This window comes from Episyrphus balteatus, chromosome 1 (genome assembly GCF_945859705.1).
Source record: "Episyrphus balteatus chromosome 1, idEpiBalt1.1, whole genome shotgun sequence".
Lineage (NCBI taxonomy): Eukaryota > Metazoa > Arthropoda > Insecta > Diptera > Syrphidae > Episyrphus > Episyrphus balteatus.
The window spans coordinates 128,664,592-128,688,165 of NC_079134.1; the positions used below are offsets into that span (position 1 = coordinate 128,664,592).

Below are 23,574 nucleotides of genomic sequence, written 5' to 3' on the forward strand. Positions count from 1 at the left end.
AACTTTATTTTAAAACTTTCAAGTTTTCACTAAAATGAATGAAAATGTTAATGAAAAAACAAATAAAGTTCAAATAAAAAAACTTAAACTTTATTTATAAAACAAAACAAACAAAAAAATATTTCGAATTAAATTAGAAAATTAGGGCCTTTCTTTTTTGGAATTCATGAATAAGAGCCTTCGTTTTTCAAAATTCAAGTTTCAAATGTTTCTGTCCTGTTGAAAAAAGAAAAGTTTAATATGGGGAGAAGTGCGCGTTCTTACCCACAAATGGACTGCACGATTTTACCCACAAAGGTACTTTTTTTTCTATTGTTGTATTTTATTATAAATTTGGTAATTTATAATAAAATACAACAAAATCTAATAAATTTTTGACTTTAATCAAATATAAATACGCACAATTCCAAAATATGTACTACTCTCGGTATATAATGCTCCCACGCCGACGCTACACACTTTTCCCGCACAACTTTTTTTTTTTTTTGTTTTGAGCCGGGTTTTTTCAACCCGCTTTTAAAATAAAATGGAGCTAAGCACACAATCGCGAAGGTCATCACTTATTGACGTCTTACTAAGCGCTGATTTACTCATTTTTCGTTTTATTTTTTTTTGTTGACACAACTCGAGAAATAAGCACTGCGCGCTCTTACCCACTGAGCAATCTTACCCCAAATGACTCTACTGCTGCTTGTGATTATAAGCTTCAATTTTTTTAAATGTTTCTAAGAATTTTTTTAATGTATAGATTTTTTTTAAAGAAATCTAATGATTTTGTTTTTTTTTTTTAAACCCATTTTTTTTTTTTTTTAGAAAAATTAAAAAAGGCATGCGTTGTTAGGAGATTCAATCAATTTAAGAACTTTTTGTCAAAGTCAAAGTAAAAACTCATTTTTATTTCAAGTTACATTTACAATTTTTTAAATAAAAAACATTTCAAAATACAAACTATTTATAATTGTGACAAATACGTGCAACCAAATCAAATAAATGCCGAAATCCAAATCATTTCAATATGCATTTTCTACAATACCTACCACATCGTTTAATTCCTTTCTTCTCACAAGTATATCTTAAAGTTACAACCAAATTCTCAGAAATTTGTCAATATAATTAACATTGATTTTCGCACTCGTATCCTCATGGTCAATTAGATGTGTTATATGCACTTTGAAAATTAATCTTATAGCAAATCAATTACCTTCAAGATAACTTAACACCCTTAACAGTTTGCATACTTGTCTCTTTGTTCCTTCAAGAATATTGTCGATCTTAAACCTCTTGAAATTTAAACCTATACCTTCCTTTCATCTAACCCAAGAATTCGAGACAAATTTAAAGACAACAAAATAACTCAGATACGATTATATCCTCCTCGTATGTCAGTTTATATAATATAATCCAACAGCAAACATATAGAATCCTTCTAACCACAGCTTAAACTATATATAAGAATGATAAACGAAATTGATGAGATGGATTTTGCCTTAACATTAACATCTATTGCATGAACGTGATTGAAAGCAAATTAAATTAATTACGCCAGCAATACAATTTGCTGCGTCGTTTTTGAATTGATTTTGATTAAATATGTCAAAGCTCCTCTATCTGCACTGCTTCGCTTTTTGAAGGGAAAGCAAGACGAATTTTGTATCTCTTATATTCACTCGTATAGCAGCTTCTTCTAAAGGGACTATGTGTCAATTTGTACCGCACTTAGAATGTCAGCACAATACCCCTAGATGCCTTGTTAACTCAGCAAAAGACGTATGTTATCCTGCTACAGCAATCTTTCTACTACAGCACAGTCACAGAGTCTCTTTTGCATGCAGCACATTCATCTATTGTTGTCAAAGGGACATGAATGGTATGAACATTCCGAACCAAGAGGAAGAAGCCCTGCCTGAATTTAGTAGAAATTCTCTCATCAACAAAATAGCTAAAGCAAATTTAAGGGAAGAGGAAGCATAAAATATCCATCAACGCGTAGATGTATCATTGCCAAAGCCCAAACTGTGGTTGACTTGGTTAAATTTATTCAGGTTTTATTCAGAGCTTTCTCTACTTTTTCAAGTTTATAATGATTAAGAAGGCGCCCGACCGACGAAGATGACGATGACGGCGACGACGCTACGTAACCTTTTTTTTTACATTTTTTTGTTCCCTTATGCATGTGATCTACCGCATATATTTCAAAAGGAAACCGGGACGAGTATAGATTTCAAATTGCCCGCTTAGGGAGGATGATTTTTTTTTTCTCTGCAAGGAGATTGCGAAAGGAAAAAGTTTCTTTTTTGTTCGTTAAATTTCGCGGTTTCATGCAAATTTTTCAATAGGATCATAAGTTCTATGAATTTTTGCGTTACTTTGTCCTTTATGAAGAAGAGATAATAATTTAAGGGAAAAAAGGATAATTGTATTAAAACAGTTTTTGAAAATGAAATGAAGGATAAAGAGAAGAAATTCAAGCGACCATGATGAAATTACTTTTTTATTAACGCCTTAAGTTTTCTTTCAAAATATAAAAAAATTATTTTAAATTAAAAATCAAAAAAGAATGAAAGAAATTCTAAAAAAAATTCATCATATTTTGACAAAGATATAACATGCAAATTAAAAAAGGGTTGTTATTCTTTCGTTTTTTTTTTTATGATTGAATGACCTTGCCTAATCTACTATAATCTCTGGTGAGAAACTGTCATTTTGAGTTGGAAGCTAATTTCTATTTACAATTTCATTTCATTGAAAATACAAACAAAAATGTTGCGTATACGCCGTAGTGAACAATTATCTATTTTACTTTTATTTCCTCATAGCCATCATGTGACACACATATAATTTCGAAACAAACAAATTGTGTTAAGGTTGCTACTCCAAATTCCTATGCCACTGTGTTAAAATTTATTTAATTCAAAATTTGAAAGTCTCGAAATTAAAAACTATTTTTTTTTTTTTTTTTTTTTCAAAAACTCATTGAACAAAATTTGATCCTCTCGTCCAAATGGAAAATGTAAAAAAATCGAACTCAGGATAAAGAAACCCACTTGTCCCGCAATTTTTTCTGTCCGTCTGTCTGTCGATGTGTATATGTATCTTGAACTACAGCCTAAACTACTGAAGCGATGCATTTCTAACTTGGCAGTTATGGCTTTTGTGGGAGTTAAAATTTTATTGTTAGGATAAAAATCAACATTAACCAAAATGAATAAATTTTAATTTTCTCAAAAATGATCGTTTTAATTTTCGTTTACTTTTTTTGTCAAAGAACCGCTTTTTTTTTGTTTCTGACTTTCTCTTATTTCAAATAAATTTTTTTTTAACGTTTAAGCGATCTTTACCTATGTCATAACAAAAAAAATATTTTTGGATTGAAAAAAAAAAGAAAAATCAATTTATTGAAAAGATTGATTTAATACGTCAGTTATTAGTAATTTGTTTTTAATGGCATACCAAATATTTTTTTGAAAATAAAAAAAAAATGATTTAATATGCCAGAAAACTGTTAAAAAAAAACGTCAGTAACGATTTACAACTTTTTTTTCTTAAAATTTTTTACTATGCGAATAATAAAATGACATAGCCACCTACTTTGTTAGGAGGTCAAAACCATTTATGTTATTTAAAAATCAGATCTTTTTTTTTAATTTCCTCTAAAATTAAATTAAAATTTCCATGGGAATTACAAATCAAAAAAGTCTAAATTTTTTCATGTAAAAGAGTGGTGGCATATTAGAAAAAAAAAACCTATGGATGTACCCAGCTAATTAACCAATGATTTTCGAAAAGCGATAAAAAAAAACTTAACACTTATTTCTGAAATTATGGCGTTTTTAACCCTTTCGAACCCAAGCTATGAAAATCAATATTAAAAAATGTTTTTTTTCAGTATTATCGTGTCGAAAACATCACAACTAAGAAATATCAATAACAAAAAGTTATTTTCCAAAAAAATAAATAGCAAAACTAATGTGTTACTCTCATTTTACATGTAAGTAACATGCACTATGACCTACAAAAAAAATCGGACAACTGAGAAAATAACTTTTTATGAAACTATAATTCTAAGCCAAAAAACTAAACACTTTCGCATTAACATTTTTTTAATCTTTTTATCAAAGTTATGACCATAGGATAAAAAAAATTTTGTTTGCAAAAAAAAAATGTGAATTTCAGTCCCTTTTTCGATAAAAAAAATTAAAGGTATAATATTTGACTAACTTTTTGTAATAATCCAGTAACTAGGCATTAATATCTTTCAAATAAGCCATCGAAACCTAAAAAATTATTTAATTTAATATTTTTACGAATTTTTAAAAATATGTAACATGAGAGTAAGAGTAACGCTGGATCCGAAAGAATTAATAGATACGAGTAGCTTGCTGGTAAGAAATGTCTAATTTTTACTTGCGATATAGGTACTATAGGGCAAGTTTAGGATAAGTAAAAAAATCGAACTCGAGATAACAATTTTAGTATTTTACATATGACATTACGATGATGGAGAATGCCAAAAAAGTGGGTCCGGCAATTCTGTCTGTCTGTCCGTCTGTGTGTACCTCGAGCTACAGCCTAAACTAATGGAGCAATTTTCTTCAAACTTGGTACTTAACAGTTTTGAGTGATTCCTTAGAAGACAAATTGAAATTTTGTTTTTAGGACCAAAACTAACGGTACCTGTCATGTAACGGAAATAGAAAATTTAATTTTTTTCAAAAACTGCACTAACGATTTTGATTAAAATTTTTGTATGAATTTTGATTAAAATTTTAGAGAACTTTCGAAACACACATTTTTGGATTTTTAAAAAATATTTCAATTTTTTTTTTTTTGAAAAATCAATTTTTTGTGAAAAATTTTGAAATTTTGTTTTTATGTGTAAATTAATTATTTCTTCAAAATGGCATACCAACTTTTTTTTGGGAAAATGTTAGAAAATTTTTATATATAAAAAATAATTTTTTTAAAAAACGGCTCTAACGATTTTCGAAATTTTTTTCTAAAAATTTTTTCTAATATACAAGAAATAAAATGACATACTTAATTTTTTGTAAAAGATCATTTAAATCGGGTTTTAATTAATTATAAAAACCGATTTTATATTTTAATTTTTTTTTAAATGTCTTGAAAATATCAAATTTTAAATTTTCCCTAATTTTCTTGAATAAAAAGCTTCAAGATAAGAGTAACTTTAAGCATAAGAGCAAGTACGTGCGACCCCAGTCGTGCAATTTTTTTTTTTTTAATAAACATTATCTAAAACTCAATGATGAATATCTTAACAATAACTTCAACATTTTTCCAAAACCCCGGGTGCGATTCAGGTGGGTAGAATTATGTATAACCTCAATTTAAAAAAATATTAAAGAAAATATAAAAATTATTTCAAATGACTAAAACTTTGTAAGTGAACCAAAATCTTCCTTAAAAAGTACCAACACGAATTTTTACAGAAAAAAATCAAAAGCCGTCGAATTGGTTAGTATTATTTTCTTGATCTTATATTCTAATAATGATTTTATAAAAAAAAAAATTTAAAATATTTTTTTATGAGTAAAAATGTGTAAACCTCTCGAATGTTTGATTCATTCTTTTATTTAGTCAATTTCTTAAAAAGCATTCAATTTATTTATATAAAAATTATTTCTATGATTAATTAATGTGATTCAATATCTTTTCTAGGGTATTGAGTAAAGTTTACAATACCTTTATATCTGAATAGTCATCAAGAACTTTTTTAAGTGATACGAAGTTTTATATATAGGTTAATCCTAGTTTTTGAGTACCTGAAAGCTTTATAAAATTACAAACATACATAAATGTCGTGTTTTGTAAACCAAATACCACTCAACTTTATTATTTGAATACTATTTAAAAAGTCTAGATTTTAATTAAAAACTCTGGTCTTGATCCTGATTGAAAAGTCGATTAAAGAAAATAAATAAAATATTTATTGTATATCGTCGGTGAAACCAGAAAAGTGTGTAACTCCAAATTTTCTGAAAACTAGATTTGATTGCCATCTATTAGACAAACCTAATATCTACCGTTCCTTAAACTCAGAATCCCCTTAAAGTTCATAGTTTTTATTTTATAAGCAAATTATAAAATGAAAACTCATACAAATGCCTTCAAAACGATTTTGTTTTTTTGCTCTCCTATAAAATTTGCTAAAATGGAGTTACACACTTTTCTGGTTTCACCGACGATATCGTGTTGTTAGAAAAAATTGGTCAATGCCGTCACATCACTTTGTTGTATGTATATTTAAAATGTCAGGTTTTTATTGGAAATAAACATGCAAATGAATGTATGTTTTTGATTGAAAACGAATTTTTTTATGGAAATTTTATGTGATATAGAATTTAAGAGACTCAAAATACTGTCCAGTTCTGTTTTTATTTTAATTTTTAAATGACTTATTGCTTTTTACTTTTCAAGTCTTCAAATTTGTTAATTTTTTATTAAAATGGATCCCTTTAAAGTAATTTGTTAGAAATGTTTAACCCTATCATCAATTTCATTCCTATATACAGTCTTTTACTTTAATCCAATTACCTACGAATTGATGAAACCTATACCTACACATCAACAGTTCAATTTCACTAAAATAAAATTCAACCACTTGTGTGACGCAGAGGTATGTATGTATTTCCATAATCACCCACCTGATAATCTATCGAATCCACTTAATTCCAATTAATGCATTGCTGGTTCTTCTCAACAGAAGAAAGCCCTTTTATAAACAAACATTCACACACACACACACATACAAACAAACGTATATATAACACCCACTTAATATGACTTATTAAACCTACCAATACAATGTTTACCCGCTTAACAGGATCATTTTCCGTTGAATTGTATGCATATAAAACTCATTGAGATGAAGAAAAAATAAATTTTACAAAAACAACAATGGCCAGTTATTATACGAACCACACAGAAAAATGCAATTACCCGGCACAATAGAATCACATCCGTATATATTTTACGGAAGAACAGGAATACAATCCCAAGTAGTCTAGGAGTAAATGTTGATTGTTTTTGGTAGAAAAGATAACAGGCTGACTTCCGGTTTTTGGGTTTTAAAGGTACGAACATGAAAATGTGATTATTTTTACTGGCCCTATATTTGACAATAAAAAAAAACTAAAAAAATTAAAATAGGTATACTCTAGTTAAAAGGGTGTTTTTTTTTATTTTAATTTTTTAATAATGGACACTTCGCGATAAGTCCCCAAAAAATAAATATTATAAATGGTACCCTAACGAATATTATTAAAAATATTTTCTCTGTTTTGGGAGTTACGAATTAAATGACTCTATAAAAATATTTTCAGGTGAAAGGGTGTTTTTTTTAAATGAAGAGAAAATATTGGACTGTTGCAAGGATCCAGTACGAAAAATGATATCGTATTGAAATTTAGTATTTTTAGATTTGAGATTAGAACCATGAAAATAAGAGTGTCCATAAGAATATTATGGATGAAAGGGTGTTTTTTTTTTTAAATACAAATTGATGAAATTTGGTAATAACCTAATATTTTTTTGTGATGAAAATCTAGATTTCTAGAGTTTAAAAATTTAATAAAATTCTTTTGGGTGGGGAGCATTGTCTGTTATAAGTGGTGTTTTAATGTGAAAGAAACATAACTTATTGTTGCGAAAAATCAGTTTCAAACTTTCAAAAACGGTACTTGAATCGGTATTTTACACTATTTCGTTGAACTTCTCTCCGGTGAACAGCATACCAACCAATATTTTTTATCCTTCATCCTTTGGAAATAAAAACTTTTTGTCTAGTTTCATTAGGGGAACAATTTTTAATTATTGCATTGATTTAAATATTAATTTTATGTACCTAAAAGTCTATGTTGTTTTTACTGAAATTTAAGAATTAATTTTCATACATTTCTCAGAAATGTTCTACTAGCATTTAGATATCGTATCGTAACTTGTTTCTGCATCGATGCCATCGAATGTCGAATTTTAGCTGATTTTATATAAATTTACTTGTTCTATAGAAAACAAAGTTTGAATACATTTTTTAAAAGCTCATGTTAACTAATATTATCATAAGTTAAAAGTTTAAGTTGAATACCTACATGATTTAATTAAAAACGAATATTTAAAATTTACAGTTGCTAGTTCAGTAAAAATACATTAAGGACATAGCATATATGGATACATTTTACACCCAAGCCTGCAAAAATAAGGGGGAAAATCCCTCTGGACGACTGGAAAACTGAAAGCATTTATTCAAATTCAGAAAAGTACATGTTTTTATTGATATTATGAAATATTGATACAATTTTTTTAAAGTAAAATAAAAAAAAAAAAACTGGTGCCTCGAGTTTGCGCCGTGCAATTCCCAGCTCCAGGAAATTATTAATATTCAAAAGGTACATTTTTTCATTAAAGTATGTTAGTACGCTTTGCATGAGCCAAAATTTAGCAAAAAAAAAAAAAAAGTAATAAAAATTAGAGACCATAAAAACGAGGCTTCATATAGAAAAAGTCAACGTGTTTGGTATATCGTTTGTTCATTTGCCTTTAATAGCAAATCTCGAAAAGTTCTTTACCAATCACTTTGAAATTTTGAAACAAACGTTTTATTTTATATTGTTTTTAACAAAAAAAAAAAAGTTATACTTTTCTAATTAGTAAATTTTTAGTACAAACTATCGGACACGGTCACAATTTGCTGTATCTAACAGTGAAATACCAAAAACTTAGGGGAGTGTAAATGGAACGTTATGTCAAAATTTCAAAGTGATTGGTAAAGAACTTTTCGAGATTTGCTATTAAAGGCAAATGAACAAACGATATACCAAACACGTTGACTTCAATTTAAGATTTCTCAAAGATTAAAAGAGATATTTAAATGATCTAAACGGAATTAGAGAGACAAAGTGTAGTTCTTTTATAAACCAAATAACCAAACTTACCAAACTTTAAGAAATAACCTCGAAAACTGGTAAGAAACGGCATTTTCGATTTTCTAACGGGAATATCTCAAAAACATGATGTGATAGAACTGTTATGACTTCGGATTCGATCTCAGCACACAAATGGTTTTGTAACTGGTTTCATGTAACAAAAACCTTGTTGACCAGTGTTATTTTATAGTCATAACGAAATACTTTTTGTTAAGATAACGTTTTTGATTTTTTTTTTTAATTTTGGCTGGTTTTTCTTTAAAATAACACTGGTCTGCAAAATTTAACTTTTTTTTCTCTTTCAAATAATTTTTTGATATTATGAAAGATTAGACTTTTTTGAATCTTAATTTGGTTTCAGAAAAATTCTATCAGGTACTATTTTTGTAAAAATGATTTTTGAAAAATGTGGGTAGTTTCTAAAAAAATCACCCTTTTAGATTCATTTCAACTTGTATAAAATCAAAACTATTTGTTGCATTGAGCTCAAATTTAGAGGACTTATTTCTCATAATATGACCTATCGATTGACACCAAATATGTCCTTTTACATTAATCTTTACTCATATTATAAAATATTGATTGACAAAAAAAGCAGAAATATCGAAATCCTTCACTTTTTAGTAAATCCTACATCAACAAAAACACCTTAATTAAGGAAAATGTAAAATATCAATGCCCATTATATTTAAAAAGTCAAATATGTAAAGAAAACCAAAATAAAATACATTAAACAAAATTTATCCGTGTTTTGTAATTTTATATACTATTTTTCTATTTAAAAATATCTTATTTGTAATAAACTATTCGATAAACTTCCTTGTAAAGCTTCAGATTTGGTTCTCCTAGAAGCAAAAGTATACTTTTCTTATAATTTTTAATGTGTTGAGTTAGAATCCGAGGTCAAAAAAATTCGATCACGTCAGGATTTGAGATATTCGCATTAAAGTATCACAAAATCAAGTTTTTTTTAGAAAATCTCAAAAAACTACTATATCTCAAAAACCAGAGCTGACCCAAAATTTTTTGAGTTTGGATTCAAAATCAGCACACTAAAATCCATTAGAAAAGTATACTTTTGTTCTAGGGAGAAAGATATATTAATTTTCAGAGATCAGTTTCTTTATGGTAAGATATGCCAAACCTACTAAACTTACTTAAATTAAGATATCTCGGAGATGAAAAGAGATATTGAGAAGATTGAAATTGAATTTGAAAGAAAAAATAAGTTCTTTCATAAACTGTATCAATTTTAATTAAAAAAGATTACATTGGGCCAAAATATTTCTTCGAAAACAGCAAAATTGAGATTTTCTAACAGGAATATCTAAAAAACGTGACGTGATAGGTCAATTCTGACTTCGGATTCGGAATCAGCATACAAAAATCCTTTAGAAAAGTATAGTTTTATTTAAAGGAGGATTTCCTTGCAGACCAGTGTAAGTAATTTATATTTATCGATAAATTAAATTGTACACCTTCAAAAATTCTGTCGTTGTTTTTAAGACAATCTTTGGAATTAGGACCTTTTCAATACCAACAAAAATTAATTTTCATTATTTCAATTTTACTACACAGTTTTTAAATATATTTTTTATTAATTTCAAATATTTTTGTATTAAAAACCATGTTTTGAATACAAAAAAAAACATTAAAGTCTAATAAAACATTTTTAAAATATAAGAAATTCATCTCCACCTAAATTATTACTTTATCTTAATTGGAATTGAAAGTAAACACTCGACAAAAACGGTAATTTTTTGCTTCTAATTGTATATGATTAGAAAAGAGTTTAAATTTACAAAGATTTAAAATGTCAGATAAAGCTATTTGAAACATTTTTTTAATATTTTACAACATATTCCCCCCGAACTATAAACAAACATATTCCATATGCTCTAGTTGAGCGGTCTCTATCCAAACTGTGTTGTCAGCTTTATCCTTGGCTTTCATATTTTTTTTATAACTTTATGTGTTTTTTTTGTGTGTCTGCTTCTTCTCTGCTACAGGTTGTCTTCTCTATGCAGTTGGTAAGCCGGTTTTCCATAAATCTATCGATGAGACCTATGGATCTTGGCTAAAGGATGCCGCCGCTAAGCCCAGGGACAAAGAGAAAATATATGTAACGAGAGAAAACGTTACGAATCGTCTGTACGAATTCTCCAATAAAATGGAATATCGTGGAAGCAGTCTTTCCAGCAAATATTATGAGATAAAAGAAGGATTTATGGTATGTTATGGTTGGGTATTAAAGATTTCTGATGATTCTTGAATAAACGCTTGGGAATCGAGCAAATAAAAAGGAATCATATAAAATCTTTGAATTTATTTTTTTTTTTCTTTGTGTCCTTTTGTCTAATTTTTTTTTTTTTTTTTTTTTTTTTCATTTTGTTGTGTCTGTTTGTTTGCTGCTGTTATGCGCTGTTATGGATTTTAAAATTGGCATTACGTCAACATAAACCCACAATGGCCCACCCGCAGGGAAACGCACATGTAGTCTTCAATGGATCCTTCTATTACAACCAGGAAAACACCGAAATCGTTGTCAAATTGGATTTGGCAACTTTGAAGAGAACAAGTGAGTTGTAAATTGTATATTAATTGTACGATATTGTCTCGAGATTTTGGTAGTGTTTTTTTTTTTTTGTCGAAAGCAACTGGAAGAAGTCCTTATTGCGATGCGACTTAAATTGACAACGGGACGCATCCTACATTTGGGTAGATTCAAATTGTAGGGGGTTTGGGGTTTTCAGGGGGTTTTGTGGTGGATTTCCATTGAAATGACAAATTCTATTTGGTTTGTTGGTTTTGCTATCGAGGCATTACAATTAATTATCATTTGTTTCACTGTGAGTAAGATTTGTGCCATCTAACCACACAACACAACACAGCACGGCGGCATAAGGAAGAAGATTTTGTATCTAAATCAAATTAAGAGGTTTTATTTATAGAAAACTCAGTGAGGTGTGTAATAAAATAAATTCCGGCGATATTTATATTCAGTTTTAAACAAATGAACAGTCGCTTTGAAATGGTGTATTTTTTCAGCTTCAGTGATTAATCAGTTTCAGGTTCTCTAAGAAAGAAAATCGCAGTGTTAAGGAGAGTTAAAATAATGAAAATTAATCGGAAATAAATAATCTTTTTTAAAATTAAGAACAATGTCATTTGTTATATTTTCTTTTCTGAATTAGAGATCTGAAAAAATTGAGAAGGGGATGTGGAGGAGAGTCACGGCTAGGATGAATAAGCTTGTGTTTTATTTTTATACCATAGACTTCAAAGAACAAACAAAGGCATAGAAAGTCCTATTAACAATTTTTTTGAAGTTAAAACCTAATTGGACTGTACAAAATTCTGAAATGACAGGGATTCTCTAGATGGAACTCGGTAATTTTGTAGCACAGTCGGTGGAAGCTTGAAAATAGTTGTCAAGTCAGCTAAGTTTGAACGCGGCATTTAGGCTAGGCGCACACATGCGATTTTCAGTCGTTGCTATTAAAAAATCGCAGTCACAATATAAAATTACCGTGAACACACTTACCAGGGGGGTACACACCATTGGGGCAAGCGGGTGGTGCCCCGGGGCCCCAAAATTCAGTCCCAAAATTCAGTCTTGCCCCGGGGCCCCGGCAATTCAACGTACGCTTGCGACTAAAAAATCACGCGATTATTATTATTTATTGCAAGAAAAAACATTATGTTTAATCGAAAAATAGTTGTACGTTTTGGAATAAAAAATTGCATCATCTCAAGATCAAAAGAGCCAGGAGTTACTTAGGTACTGTTCAAATCTAATGGTCAAATGACTGCAAAGAAAACAATCACGAAAACCGTTCCACCTCATTTTAAAAGTTTTAATTCTTTCGATAATTCGACCTCTTTTTTATCTCTGAAATATAATTACACCGAATGAAAATCACAGAAGTACCCAATACATGATAATTTTTCATTTGATTTTGGATTGATGGATTTTTAAGAATGATTGCAGTTTGCAGCATAAAAAAATAATAGGTTTCATTTTAAACTTATTCTTACATACAAACGTTCTTCCAGGCGAAATAGATTCTCTCCAATATGTATTTTTGAATAATATTTTAGGCCTACCAATATTTCAACAAAGCATTGAATACTCATTCTATAGTTCTTTGTAAACTTCTGAGGGTCTTCTCTAAAATTTGCATGAATTTCATGGAACTGTCCTATTATAGTCCTATCTTCTTCTAATATATAAAAATCTCATGTCGCAGTGTTTGTTACCAAACTCCTCCGAAACGGCTGGACTGATTTTAATGAAATTTTGTACACATATCGGTTAGGTCTGAGAATGGGCCAACATCTATTTTTCATACCTCTAAATTGTTAAGGTGGTCCAGCCAAATTTTTTTATATCTTCTTGGAACGATCTTTTCGAAATTTCGAAAATTCGACCTACATGAATTTTCATATGATAAAATGGTTAGGGTGGTCCAACCAAAAAAAATTCTATATTTTTTTAAAATGATTTTTATGATATTTTGTAGGTATATCGGGTAAGTCTAAAAATCGACCAACTTTTATTTTTATACCACTAAATAGTAAGGGTGGTCCAACCAAACAAATTTTTTATGTATTTTTGGAACGATTTTTATGAAATTTTGTGGTAAATCGGGTAAGTCTAAGCATTGGCCAACATCTATTTTTATATGTACCATAAATGGTTAGCGTGGTCCACTCCAAATTTTTTTTTTAACTATTTTTTCAAGTCCTGGCTTCATATTGTTTTCAAGGGGTTCAAAAAAGTTAGTTTTCCAACTCATATGAATAGCCTAAATTTGAAATATATCATATTCTAAATACAGAAACTTTAAGCCTACAAACATCAATCTCGATAATGCGATCAATAGAACTCAAAAAACACATTCTTTAATTTATAAAGACCTGTATTTTGATGTTGTGACCCGATTTTCTTGGAAAAGATTGACACACTTCAAAATTGGAAGTAAATAGCAAAAGAGGCGTAACGAAGTGCGCCGGGTCAGCTAGTCGCTTATAACAAAAGAGCCACTATACAACACTTTCTGGTAAAAGGTATTAATGACAGTTTGTGTATAATGTTTGATTTTGTGGGGTGTCCACTATTTCGAAAAGCTCGCAACTCTCAATATTTCGGGAACGAATTATCGCATAGAGAGTTTTCAAAGCAAATTTTCAGCTGTTTAAAATGGCACAGAATGGTCAGTTTCTTTTGCCTGATCGGTTTTCTACCCGTTGGAATTAAAGTTTCAAAAATAAACAAACATTTTTGTTCCGATGATATGTTTTCTCATCCCAATCTCTATAGCTTAATATTGATCGATAAATCGGTTCAGAGTTGAAGTCTTTGTATTATGGGATAAAAGCTTGTCAACTTGATTTTCTTTTTTAATCCGATCTTTGTTTTGATGTGAAGGATATCTAAGTCTAATACTTTCTTACTACCTATTAATCCTAGTCAAAAGGCTATGATGACTCCTCAAAAAGTTCGGGTCAAAATATAACTACATCTCACTCCACTTCTACCAGTCAAGCATGGGTCTCAATTCTGCGAAAACGAATTCCACGATCGCATAACTGTTAGTTTCAAAGTAATACTCTCCTGAAATCTCTACGACACATCAATACTTAAAACCTAGAGTTGAACACGTTAATACACTGAACCAAATCCTTACGTAAATACAACGAAAAAATTCGTTGAGCCAACGAAAATTTAATTAATTTTCAGCCGATGAAAAATTTAATTGGCTCAACCAAACGGGTTTCATACGTTAATGAAGAACTTCATCAATCAACGAAAACTGTCGTATTTTAATGAAATTTTTCATAAAAATTTTTGATCGAGAATTAATGAATTTTTACATCACTTTACGAAATTTTTTCATCGATTAACGTAAAATTTAACTAACCACTGTGATATTTTTCGTTAGTCAATTTATTTTTTGATTAATTTATGACAGGAACTTTCGTTAGCTAACGAAGATATTCGTATCCAAACCAATACCCACTGATTTCAATAGTTTTCTTATGACCCGTATGCATTGCGATTTGGATACGAATATCTTCTAAACGGTTAAAGCAATCAATTTGATGCCAAGGAATTTTTTGTAGAACTTTTAAGCCCCTACAAGAATATATCTTGCTAATTTGAAAATAATCAAGTTTCAGTGAATTGGAAAATTTTGACCTCGAATATCTTTCAAATAGTTAGATTAATAAAAAAAAGTTACCAAGACCTTTTTTGTAGAGCAATCAATTTCCAACAAGAATATGTCTTGCGCGTTTGATTATTATAATTTTTCAATTTGTTACAAAATTAAGAACAAAAAACGAATTTTTAAAGATTTTCTCGATTTTTGGACCTCAAATATCTACTAAACGGTTAGATAAACGAAACAGGTGTTGGAGGCCTTTTTTGTAGAGCGTTTAATTTTCTACAAGAATATGTAAAGAAATTTGCTAAAAAGTCAATTGATAAGAAAATGATTTTTTTTTTAGTAGAAGCTTGATGTAAAAATGGAAAATTGCGAAGCGGAGGAACTTCCCATTAATATAAAGAGCTCATATTTGGTGTGTATATTCTAGAGGTCGATCGATTTTTCGGAGTACAAAATCAAACAAAAGAATTTCGGTTTTTTTTGTGACCCACCCTAACGTACATACCTACTGATCGATTAACGCAGCCTCACCGCACTTGTGTATGATTCCTTTAGAATCAAATGACATAAAAAAAATGCATGTGCTCACCAAGCCTAAAGATTCCATGGTAGTATCTTGGACGAAAAGGTGCATTTTCTTATCTAAAAGCTCTTACGTTTTTCAATGCTTTAAAAATATTGTAGCTACAACAAAAAAATCTTTAATAATAGGTAGTACTCTTCTGAAAAGAAACTTTTGATTCAAAATTTTTTAGGCTTTTTAAATTGTGACTCTTTACGAACGAAAATTATGTCATTCAGTGTAATGTGTAATGCATTGGTAGCCACACAATATATATTGATTTAATAAAAAGGTCCCTGGGGGCCCCAAAAATATAAACTGCTTTTTTAAAAGAAAAATTATAATTTGATCTTAGGGCCCCAAAAAATATTACTTGAAATCTCTTTGCAACCACAAATAATACATTAGGGGTCCCAAAAAAGCAATAAACAACTTCAGGCCAGGGGCCCTAAAAGCCTTTACTCCAGGGTGTCAAAAAAATTAAATTAAAAAAATTTTTTTAAATTAAATTAAATTTGTTGATGGATTACTAAATGTTACTTTAGGAGCCCCAAAAAATATGACTTTGGGTCTCCAAAAATATTATATGAAGGGTCCCAAAAAAATAATTTTTCAGGAACCCCGTTAGTTGCAGGCAGTTAAATACTAATTTGGGGGCCCCAAAATCTATTACTAAGGAGCCCAAAAATATTCATCAAATTTTCTGATGGCATGACAAATATTATTTGAGGATCCACAAAAAAGCTATTACTTCAGTGGTTCAAAACAATCAAATGGAAAATTAAATATCAATTCAGGGGCCCTAACATAAATACATCAGGGCCCAAAATAAAAACATTACGTTATTGGTGGCATTCCGAATATTACTTCAGAACAGAGGCCCCAATACCTTTTAATTCTTGGCTCCAAAAAAATTATATTATATTTTAGGGGCTTCTAAGCACTTAATTTTGAGGCCCCAAAAATAATTTTTTAGGGGACTCCAAAAGAAATAAACTATGTTTGATGATGGAAAATCAAATGTGTACATATTACTTCAGAACAGAGGCCCCAAGAACTATCAATTCTAAGCTAAAAAAATTTTTATTTTAGGGGTCTCGAAATACTTAATTTTGAGGGCCTCTAGTACAAGTATTTACTACTTTTATGATATAAATTTTAAGTAAGTATAGCAAAATGCATTACGAACATATTAAAACGTTAAAATAAACCTAAAAATAAATAAGCCATACAAAAAAATATATGGCGTATACGTACTTTTTTTTTGTACCTAAGGGGCCCCCATATATCAAAGGGGCCCCAAAATTTAGAAAATATTGCTCGAAAAAATTTCTTCTTTAAAATCACTCATTTTGTCGTCTTTCCTTACTTTTTTTATTTATTTTTATTTATTTATTTAGCTTAATACAAGCATAGAAACTTACAACTATTATTTACAAAAAATGTATATAAATTCAAATCTAATGTAACTACCGAATTGCCTTAAACTTTGTAGCCATACATTTAATGACAAACGCATGTTTGTCAATTTTCCAAAAATAAAAAGATTTTTATTTTATTCTTTTTCCCAAACGTAACAAAAAAATGATTGAAAATCTTATTCTTTTTACTGTCTTTTGACCTTTCATAAATTCTCAGTTCATGAAAAAAAAAAAAAAATAAATCACAAATGAAAAATTAAATCAATGTTCAATATTAATCAAAAATTAACAATGTCATGTGAGCTCTAAACCAATAAATCGCCACATTTACAACTCTCTCCCATCGTTTTATCGTTTAAAAGCTCTCCCACGTCGTATAGATATAACGTGCACACATGCGAGAACACTTAAAACATCCTTCAAAACATTTTCTTCCCAATCTTAACACGAAGTCCATTAAATCAAGTTTGTCGACCTAAAAATAATCGCCCTTTGGCTTGCGGCCCATTACCAGTGTTCAAACCGTTAACAAGCAATTGCAGTCATCAGAAACCATCGTTAACATTAATGTTGCTTCGCTTTAGCTTCCATCACACATTGTATAGTGTATACCACTAAACCAAATAAGATGTCCTGTGTCTTCACTTAAAAAGACGATCCTTGATTGTTTTTTGTTTTTGTGCGGTTCTTCGTGTTGGTTTTGTTGTTTGTTAGAGAGATGCCGATGGCTACTTTGACACACTTCCGTATCTTTACCTATACTCTTCTATAAGGACTAACCTACTTCACTATAGAATGAGGATAGGTCACGCGATGATGCAATCTCATGGGCGGATATGCGGTGAAGTATCTCATGTCATTTAAGGACTTTACTATCCTTCTATCCTTTTGAATTTTATAAATAAAATTCCATCACAGAGGAAAAACATCGCGAATGTCCTGTCCATGTCCATCCATCTACCACCATCTTTCTCGGTCTCGCAATAAGGACCTCCCCCCACCGCAGTTGTTGTGTAATTCTAATTTTCTGATACAAATCTTTGTGCTATTTCATTCACTATTGCAGCAACTAAGCTCCCCCACACAGGACTATCAACCGGAAATAAGTTATACACAACCAACTACAACTACATGGACTTTAATGTGGACGATGTAGGACTATGGATTATCTACAGTACCTACGACTCCAATAATACTCTCGTGGTTAAGGTGAGTTAGAGTGTAGTCTCATAAAAGAAGATTTGTCTATGTCTGTCGTTTGTGTATGACTTGGCTAAGCAATGCAGACATAGAGAATGCACAGAGGCAAAGAAAAAAAAAAAAAAAAAAAGAGTTACGATTACATTAGACTGGTACAAAATTGGTTTATATTGGCATTTTTATTTTTACCTTTTTTTTTGGATTTTTGTTGATTGTCCTTTTTTTTTGGTCTTTCCATTTGCAGATGGACGCAGAAAGTCTTCAAATTCAATACAGCTGGAATATCACATTGGATCATCATAAATTCGGTGAGATGTTCATTGTGTGCGGGGTATTGTATGCTATTGATTCTACGACAGAAAGGAATTCCCAAATTCATGTTGCCGTCGATCTTTATAATGGGAAATTGATAAAAGTCGACTTGCCATTTTCGAATCCTTTCCGAAGGACCACCACAGTTGGATACAATCGTCATCTTGGGGTAAGTGTTAGATGTGTCTTAGTTAATGGTGGCGGGTTTTTAGTGTGTTAGGGAGGCTATTTTTCAAAGGGAATTATGGTTCGAGAATAAGCTGTGTCCCCTTTTGAAAAGTTAATGGACCACTTAGAATGGCAACGAAGTATTGGTAATTGAATCCGAAAGGGTTTGTGTTCTTGTATTTTTTTTTTTTTTTTGTTGTCTTCACACATTTTACAAGGATTTTGAAGTGTTTTTTTTTTTCTTTGTTGTGCTATGGAATGGCAAGCCTTAGTGAGAATGATGTGTGTGATAAATCTGTTCTTTTTAGAACATTGCTTTTGAAAAATGAAGCAGAACGTTTATGTTTTTATTTTTTTGCTCTTTTGTTGTTGTTTGTGGCATGCCTTTCTTTTTTTAAAGAGAAAAAAAGGAAGATGATTGATGAGGCTTTCCTTTTTTTTAAGCTTGGACATGTGAAGTATATTAGAACTTATATGATATTTTCTTCAATTACTTTCGGTCTAGTTGAATTTGAAGGTTATGATGCTGTCGAAAGGTCCTTTTTTTGTTTGTTTATTTTTAAACACTCAATTGGAATTTTCAACTGGTTTAATGGCTTGGCTTTAAAGTATGAACAGACTTTAACTCTTGAATTTTTATTTTCAAAGTTTAGATAACACTGCAATATAGAAATGTTTATTCAAACAGCATCGATTCTTAAAAAGTTTCGAATTTTATTTTGAAAACTAAGCGAAAAACATAAAAAATATGTCCCACGAAATTGAAGCCCATAAAAGTCTCAATTAGTTTCTCAGAAAATGTTTAAAATATTTTTTTTTTTCAATAGATTTGTAATTGAATATGTAGCATTTTCATTATTAACTCATATCTTTAAATCGAAACTTGCTTGGATCTGAAAACATCTGTTTCCGAACCTAAACAAAATAAAATGCACGACTGGGTTGCACGTACTTGCTCTTGGAATTCTAAATGCTTAAATTTTTAAGACTTTTCTATAAAAATTTATATGAAAACAAAAAATAAATTTAATAAAATGCACGACTGGGGTCGCACGTACTTGCTCTTAGAGTTAAAGTTGCTTAAATTTTTAAGACTTTTTATATAGAAATTTGGAAAAAAAAATAAAATTCGTTTAAAAAAAAAAATAAAATAAAATCTGAAATTAAATTGCCCTCCAAAACAAGTATGCAGTTTTGATTGATATATTAACATGCATTTTTAGAAAAAAAAATTTCAAAATCGTTAGAGCCGTTTTTTTAAAAACTAATTTTTTATAAATAATTTTTTGGAAAAAAAGTTTTAAAATAAAATTGGTGTGCCATTTTCTAGAAATCACTAATTAACATCTAAAAACAAAATTTCAAAAAAATTCAATGTCCCGTTTTCGAAAATTTGATTTTTCAAAAAAAAATTTTCAATTTTTTTTTTAAAATCCAAAAATTATTATTTTGAGAATTTAGTTTTTGGTTTATATTAAAATTATAAAAATGCTTCTTCACAAAAAGTTTCGTTGAAATCGAATAAGCAGTTTCGGAGATAATCGGATTTGAAAAAAACGGTTCTATGGCAGGTACCGTTAATAATGATTTTCAAAAAAAATTTTTTTCATCGAAAGATAGACCTTAGCTTAAAACTAACATTTGAATTTTTTAAACAAAATCGTTGGAGCCGTTTTTGAGATATTTCAATCTTACTAAAATCGCTATATGACAAGTACCGTTATTTTTGGTCCAAAAAAATTAATTCCAAAAACCCCTCTGGAGAGTCGCCAAATAACGCTACATACCAAATTTGACATTAATCGGTCCATCCGTTTAGGCTGTAGCTCCTTATACAGACAGACAGACAGACAGACTGACAGACAGACAGACAGACAGACAGACAGACAGACGGACTTCCGGGACCCACTTTTTTGGCATTGTCTACCATCGTAATGTCATGGAAAAATGTTATCTCAACTTTTTTTTTTTTTACGAATAACTTGATATACAGGGTGTCCCAAAAGTAATGGATCAAATGAAATATGCTGATAGGCCAACTTAAGGGCTCTCAGAATTTGGTAACTTGTTCATCCCAAATCCTTACGGTTTTCGATTTAATGCAGTTTTTGTGAAATTTCGAAAAATCCCAACTTTGCAACAGTATTTTGCTTCCTCCGCTCATAATTGAATTTTGTTTTTTACAATTCTTTCACTAAAACATTGCCAAATAATAAAAAATAATTAATTAATCAAAATATTTTTTATTTCATACGCCATTTTGATGCAAATTAATTAACAGTTCCATGTTTTATAAAAACTCAATTTCTTTCTTTTATTTCAGAGCAAAAACCTGAAAAAAATTTGTATGGTGTGGCACTGGTTTATTATTTTGAAAACTTGTCGTGTTATTGCAGTTTTCAAAAATGTATCAAAGTTTCCAATGTTGAAGTTAGAACTGAAGATATTACAATTTAAAAGCAACAAAACAGGGCTTTTCAGAGAAAAATAACAAAGAAAAATAAACACATTTTTTCGACTGTTGTTTGTTAATTTCCTTTTGAACAAAAGCCTCGATTTTTGTTTGTTATTTTGCTCTGAAAACGTCTGTTTTTTTGCATTCAAATTGTAATATCTTTCGTTCTAATTTCAACTTTGGAAATTTGTATACATTTTTGAAAACTGCAATAACACGGCAAGTTTTCAAAATAGTAAACCAGTGCCACACCATATACATTTTTTTCAGGTTGTTGTTTTGAAATAAAAGAAAGAAATTGAGTTTTTATAAAACATGGAAATGTTAATTAATTTGCAGCAAAATGGCGTATGAAATGAAAAATATTTTGATTAATTAATTATTTCTTATTATTAGGCAATGTTTTAGTGAAAGAATTGTAAAAAACAAAAATGAATTATGAGCGGAGGAAGCAAAATACTGTTGCAAAGTCGGGATTTTTCGAAATTTCACAAAAACTGCATTAAATCGAAAACCGTAAGGATTTGGGATGAATAAGTTACCAAATTCTGAGAGCCCTAAAGTTGGTCTATCAGCATATTTCGTTTGATCCATTACTTTTGGGACACCCTGTATAGTACCTATATCGCAAGTAAAAAACAAACATAAAATTCTTTTTTCAAATGAAAAAAACAACTTTTTAAAATGAAATCGAGCTTCAAAAAAAGGATGCACTTTGATTTTCTTTATAAAGATGCATTTTTAGAAAATGTATCGTTAGAGCCGTTTTTTTTAAAACTATTTTTTCGAAAAAAAAAAATGTTTTAAAATAATTTTTAAAAAAAGTAGGTACGCCAAAACTTCAGAAAAAAACTTCAAAAAAACTTCGGCATAAAAACAACAAAAAGTCGGGAGCAAGAACTCTGTAAGGTGATTTTAATTTATTTGAGTGTGCTGAATTCAAAACTGTTTACAGATTTGTTCCAACACGTCTAGTTTTTGAGCTATGCTCATCAGTATTTTCTCTCTAAACTCCCAAAAACTAATTTTGAATGAAATGTTTTTTGACTTTTAATCCAAAATATCAAGGGGCACGGTAGTGCCCAGCCAAGTTCTCTAGCAACTTTGGCACTACACCCTTATTTACAGGAAACAACTCAGGCCATTTTCGACCCCCTCTAACTTCCACACCAAAGATGCTAGAAATTTCAAACTCACTACATTTGTTGAGCTCGTAAAAACCAAACTCCTCACAAAATTTCAGCCTCCTACGATGAGTAGTTTCTGAGATATAGGGCTTCAAAAATCGCAAAAACCGTAACTGACTCACTGACTCACTGACTCACTGATTCACTGACTCACTGACTCACTGACAGATCATCAAAATTATGGAGAACTTCCCGATATCGTAGAAACTTGAAATTTTACACGGTGATAGGACTTGTGCTGTATACAAAGGAAAAAATCGAAAATTTGAGATTTTCAATTCAGGGGGCGTGGCATCCGCCCATTTCCGCTGAATTTTCATCATATATTATAGAGCACTTCTGATTATCGTAGAATCTTGAAATTTGGTAGAATAGTAGAGCTGGTAGTTTATACAAAGGAAAAAATTTAAAACTTGAGAATTTCATCCAGGGGGTGTGGCAACCGCCCATTCCCGCTGAATTTTCATCAAATATTATAGAGCACTTCTGTATGTCGTAGAATCTTGAAATTTGGTAGAATGGTGGAGCTGGTAGTTTACACAAAGGAAAAAATTTAAAGTTTGAGAATTTCAGGCAGGGGGCGTGGCAACCACCCATTTTCACTGAATTTTCATCAAATAAAGAGATTTTATATTCTACAGCTATACCTTGCAAAAAGTAGTGAAATCACAACAAAAACATTACTGTTAAAAAAAGAGCCAAGTTATCCTATGTTGAAATTATGCTGGCACAAAAAGTACTGAGATGTAAAAGTGTACCAAGTTCTAAAGTTTGGGTTCAAATTCGTATCAATAAAATTTTGATTGTTTACTTGGCAATTTTTGAAATAACTTTAAAAATCGATGGTTAAGAAAAATTGTCAAGAGAACAATCAAAATTTTATTGATACGAATTTGAACCCAAACTTTAGAACTTGGTACACTTTTACATCTCAGTACTTTTTGTGCCAGCATAATTTCAACATAGGATAACTTGGCTCTTTTTTTAACAGTAATGTTTTTGTTGTGATTACCATTTCTTGATTAACCCTTTTGTTTTTATTATACTCCTAAGTATTTGTCATAAATGAAATGTTTCCGAATAAATTTCCGTTAAATTTCAGTCAAGATCTCAATTATGCATATCGGAAACATTCTTTAAAAAAAAAAAACAAA

General features: G+C 29.9%; 1 protein-coding gene across 2 annotated transcripts in view; it reads left to right on the forward strand.

The window, feature by feature from the left end:
- LOC129907245 (uncharacterized) overlaps window positions 1–23,574 on the forward strand; it is a 236,637-nt gene that overhangs the window by 188,030 nt on the left and 25,033 nt on the right. For both annotated transcript variants that reach the window (XR_008770988.1, XM_055983358.1), the window contains exons 14-17: window positions 10,952–11,172; window positions 11,424–11,520; window positions 18,165–18,307; window positions 18,543–18,779. Coding sequence is in view for 1 of the 2 variants with exons in the window: in XM_055983358.1 (XP_055839333.1) it covers window positions 10,952–11,172; window positions 11,424–11,520; window positions 18,165–18,307; window positions 18,543–18,779 (698 nt within the window). In the remaining variant the exon portion in view is untranslated. The remainder of the gene's footprint in view (window positions 1–10,951; window positions 11,173–11,423; window positions 11,521–18,164; window positions 18,308–18,542; window positions 18,780–23,574) is intronic.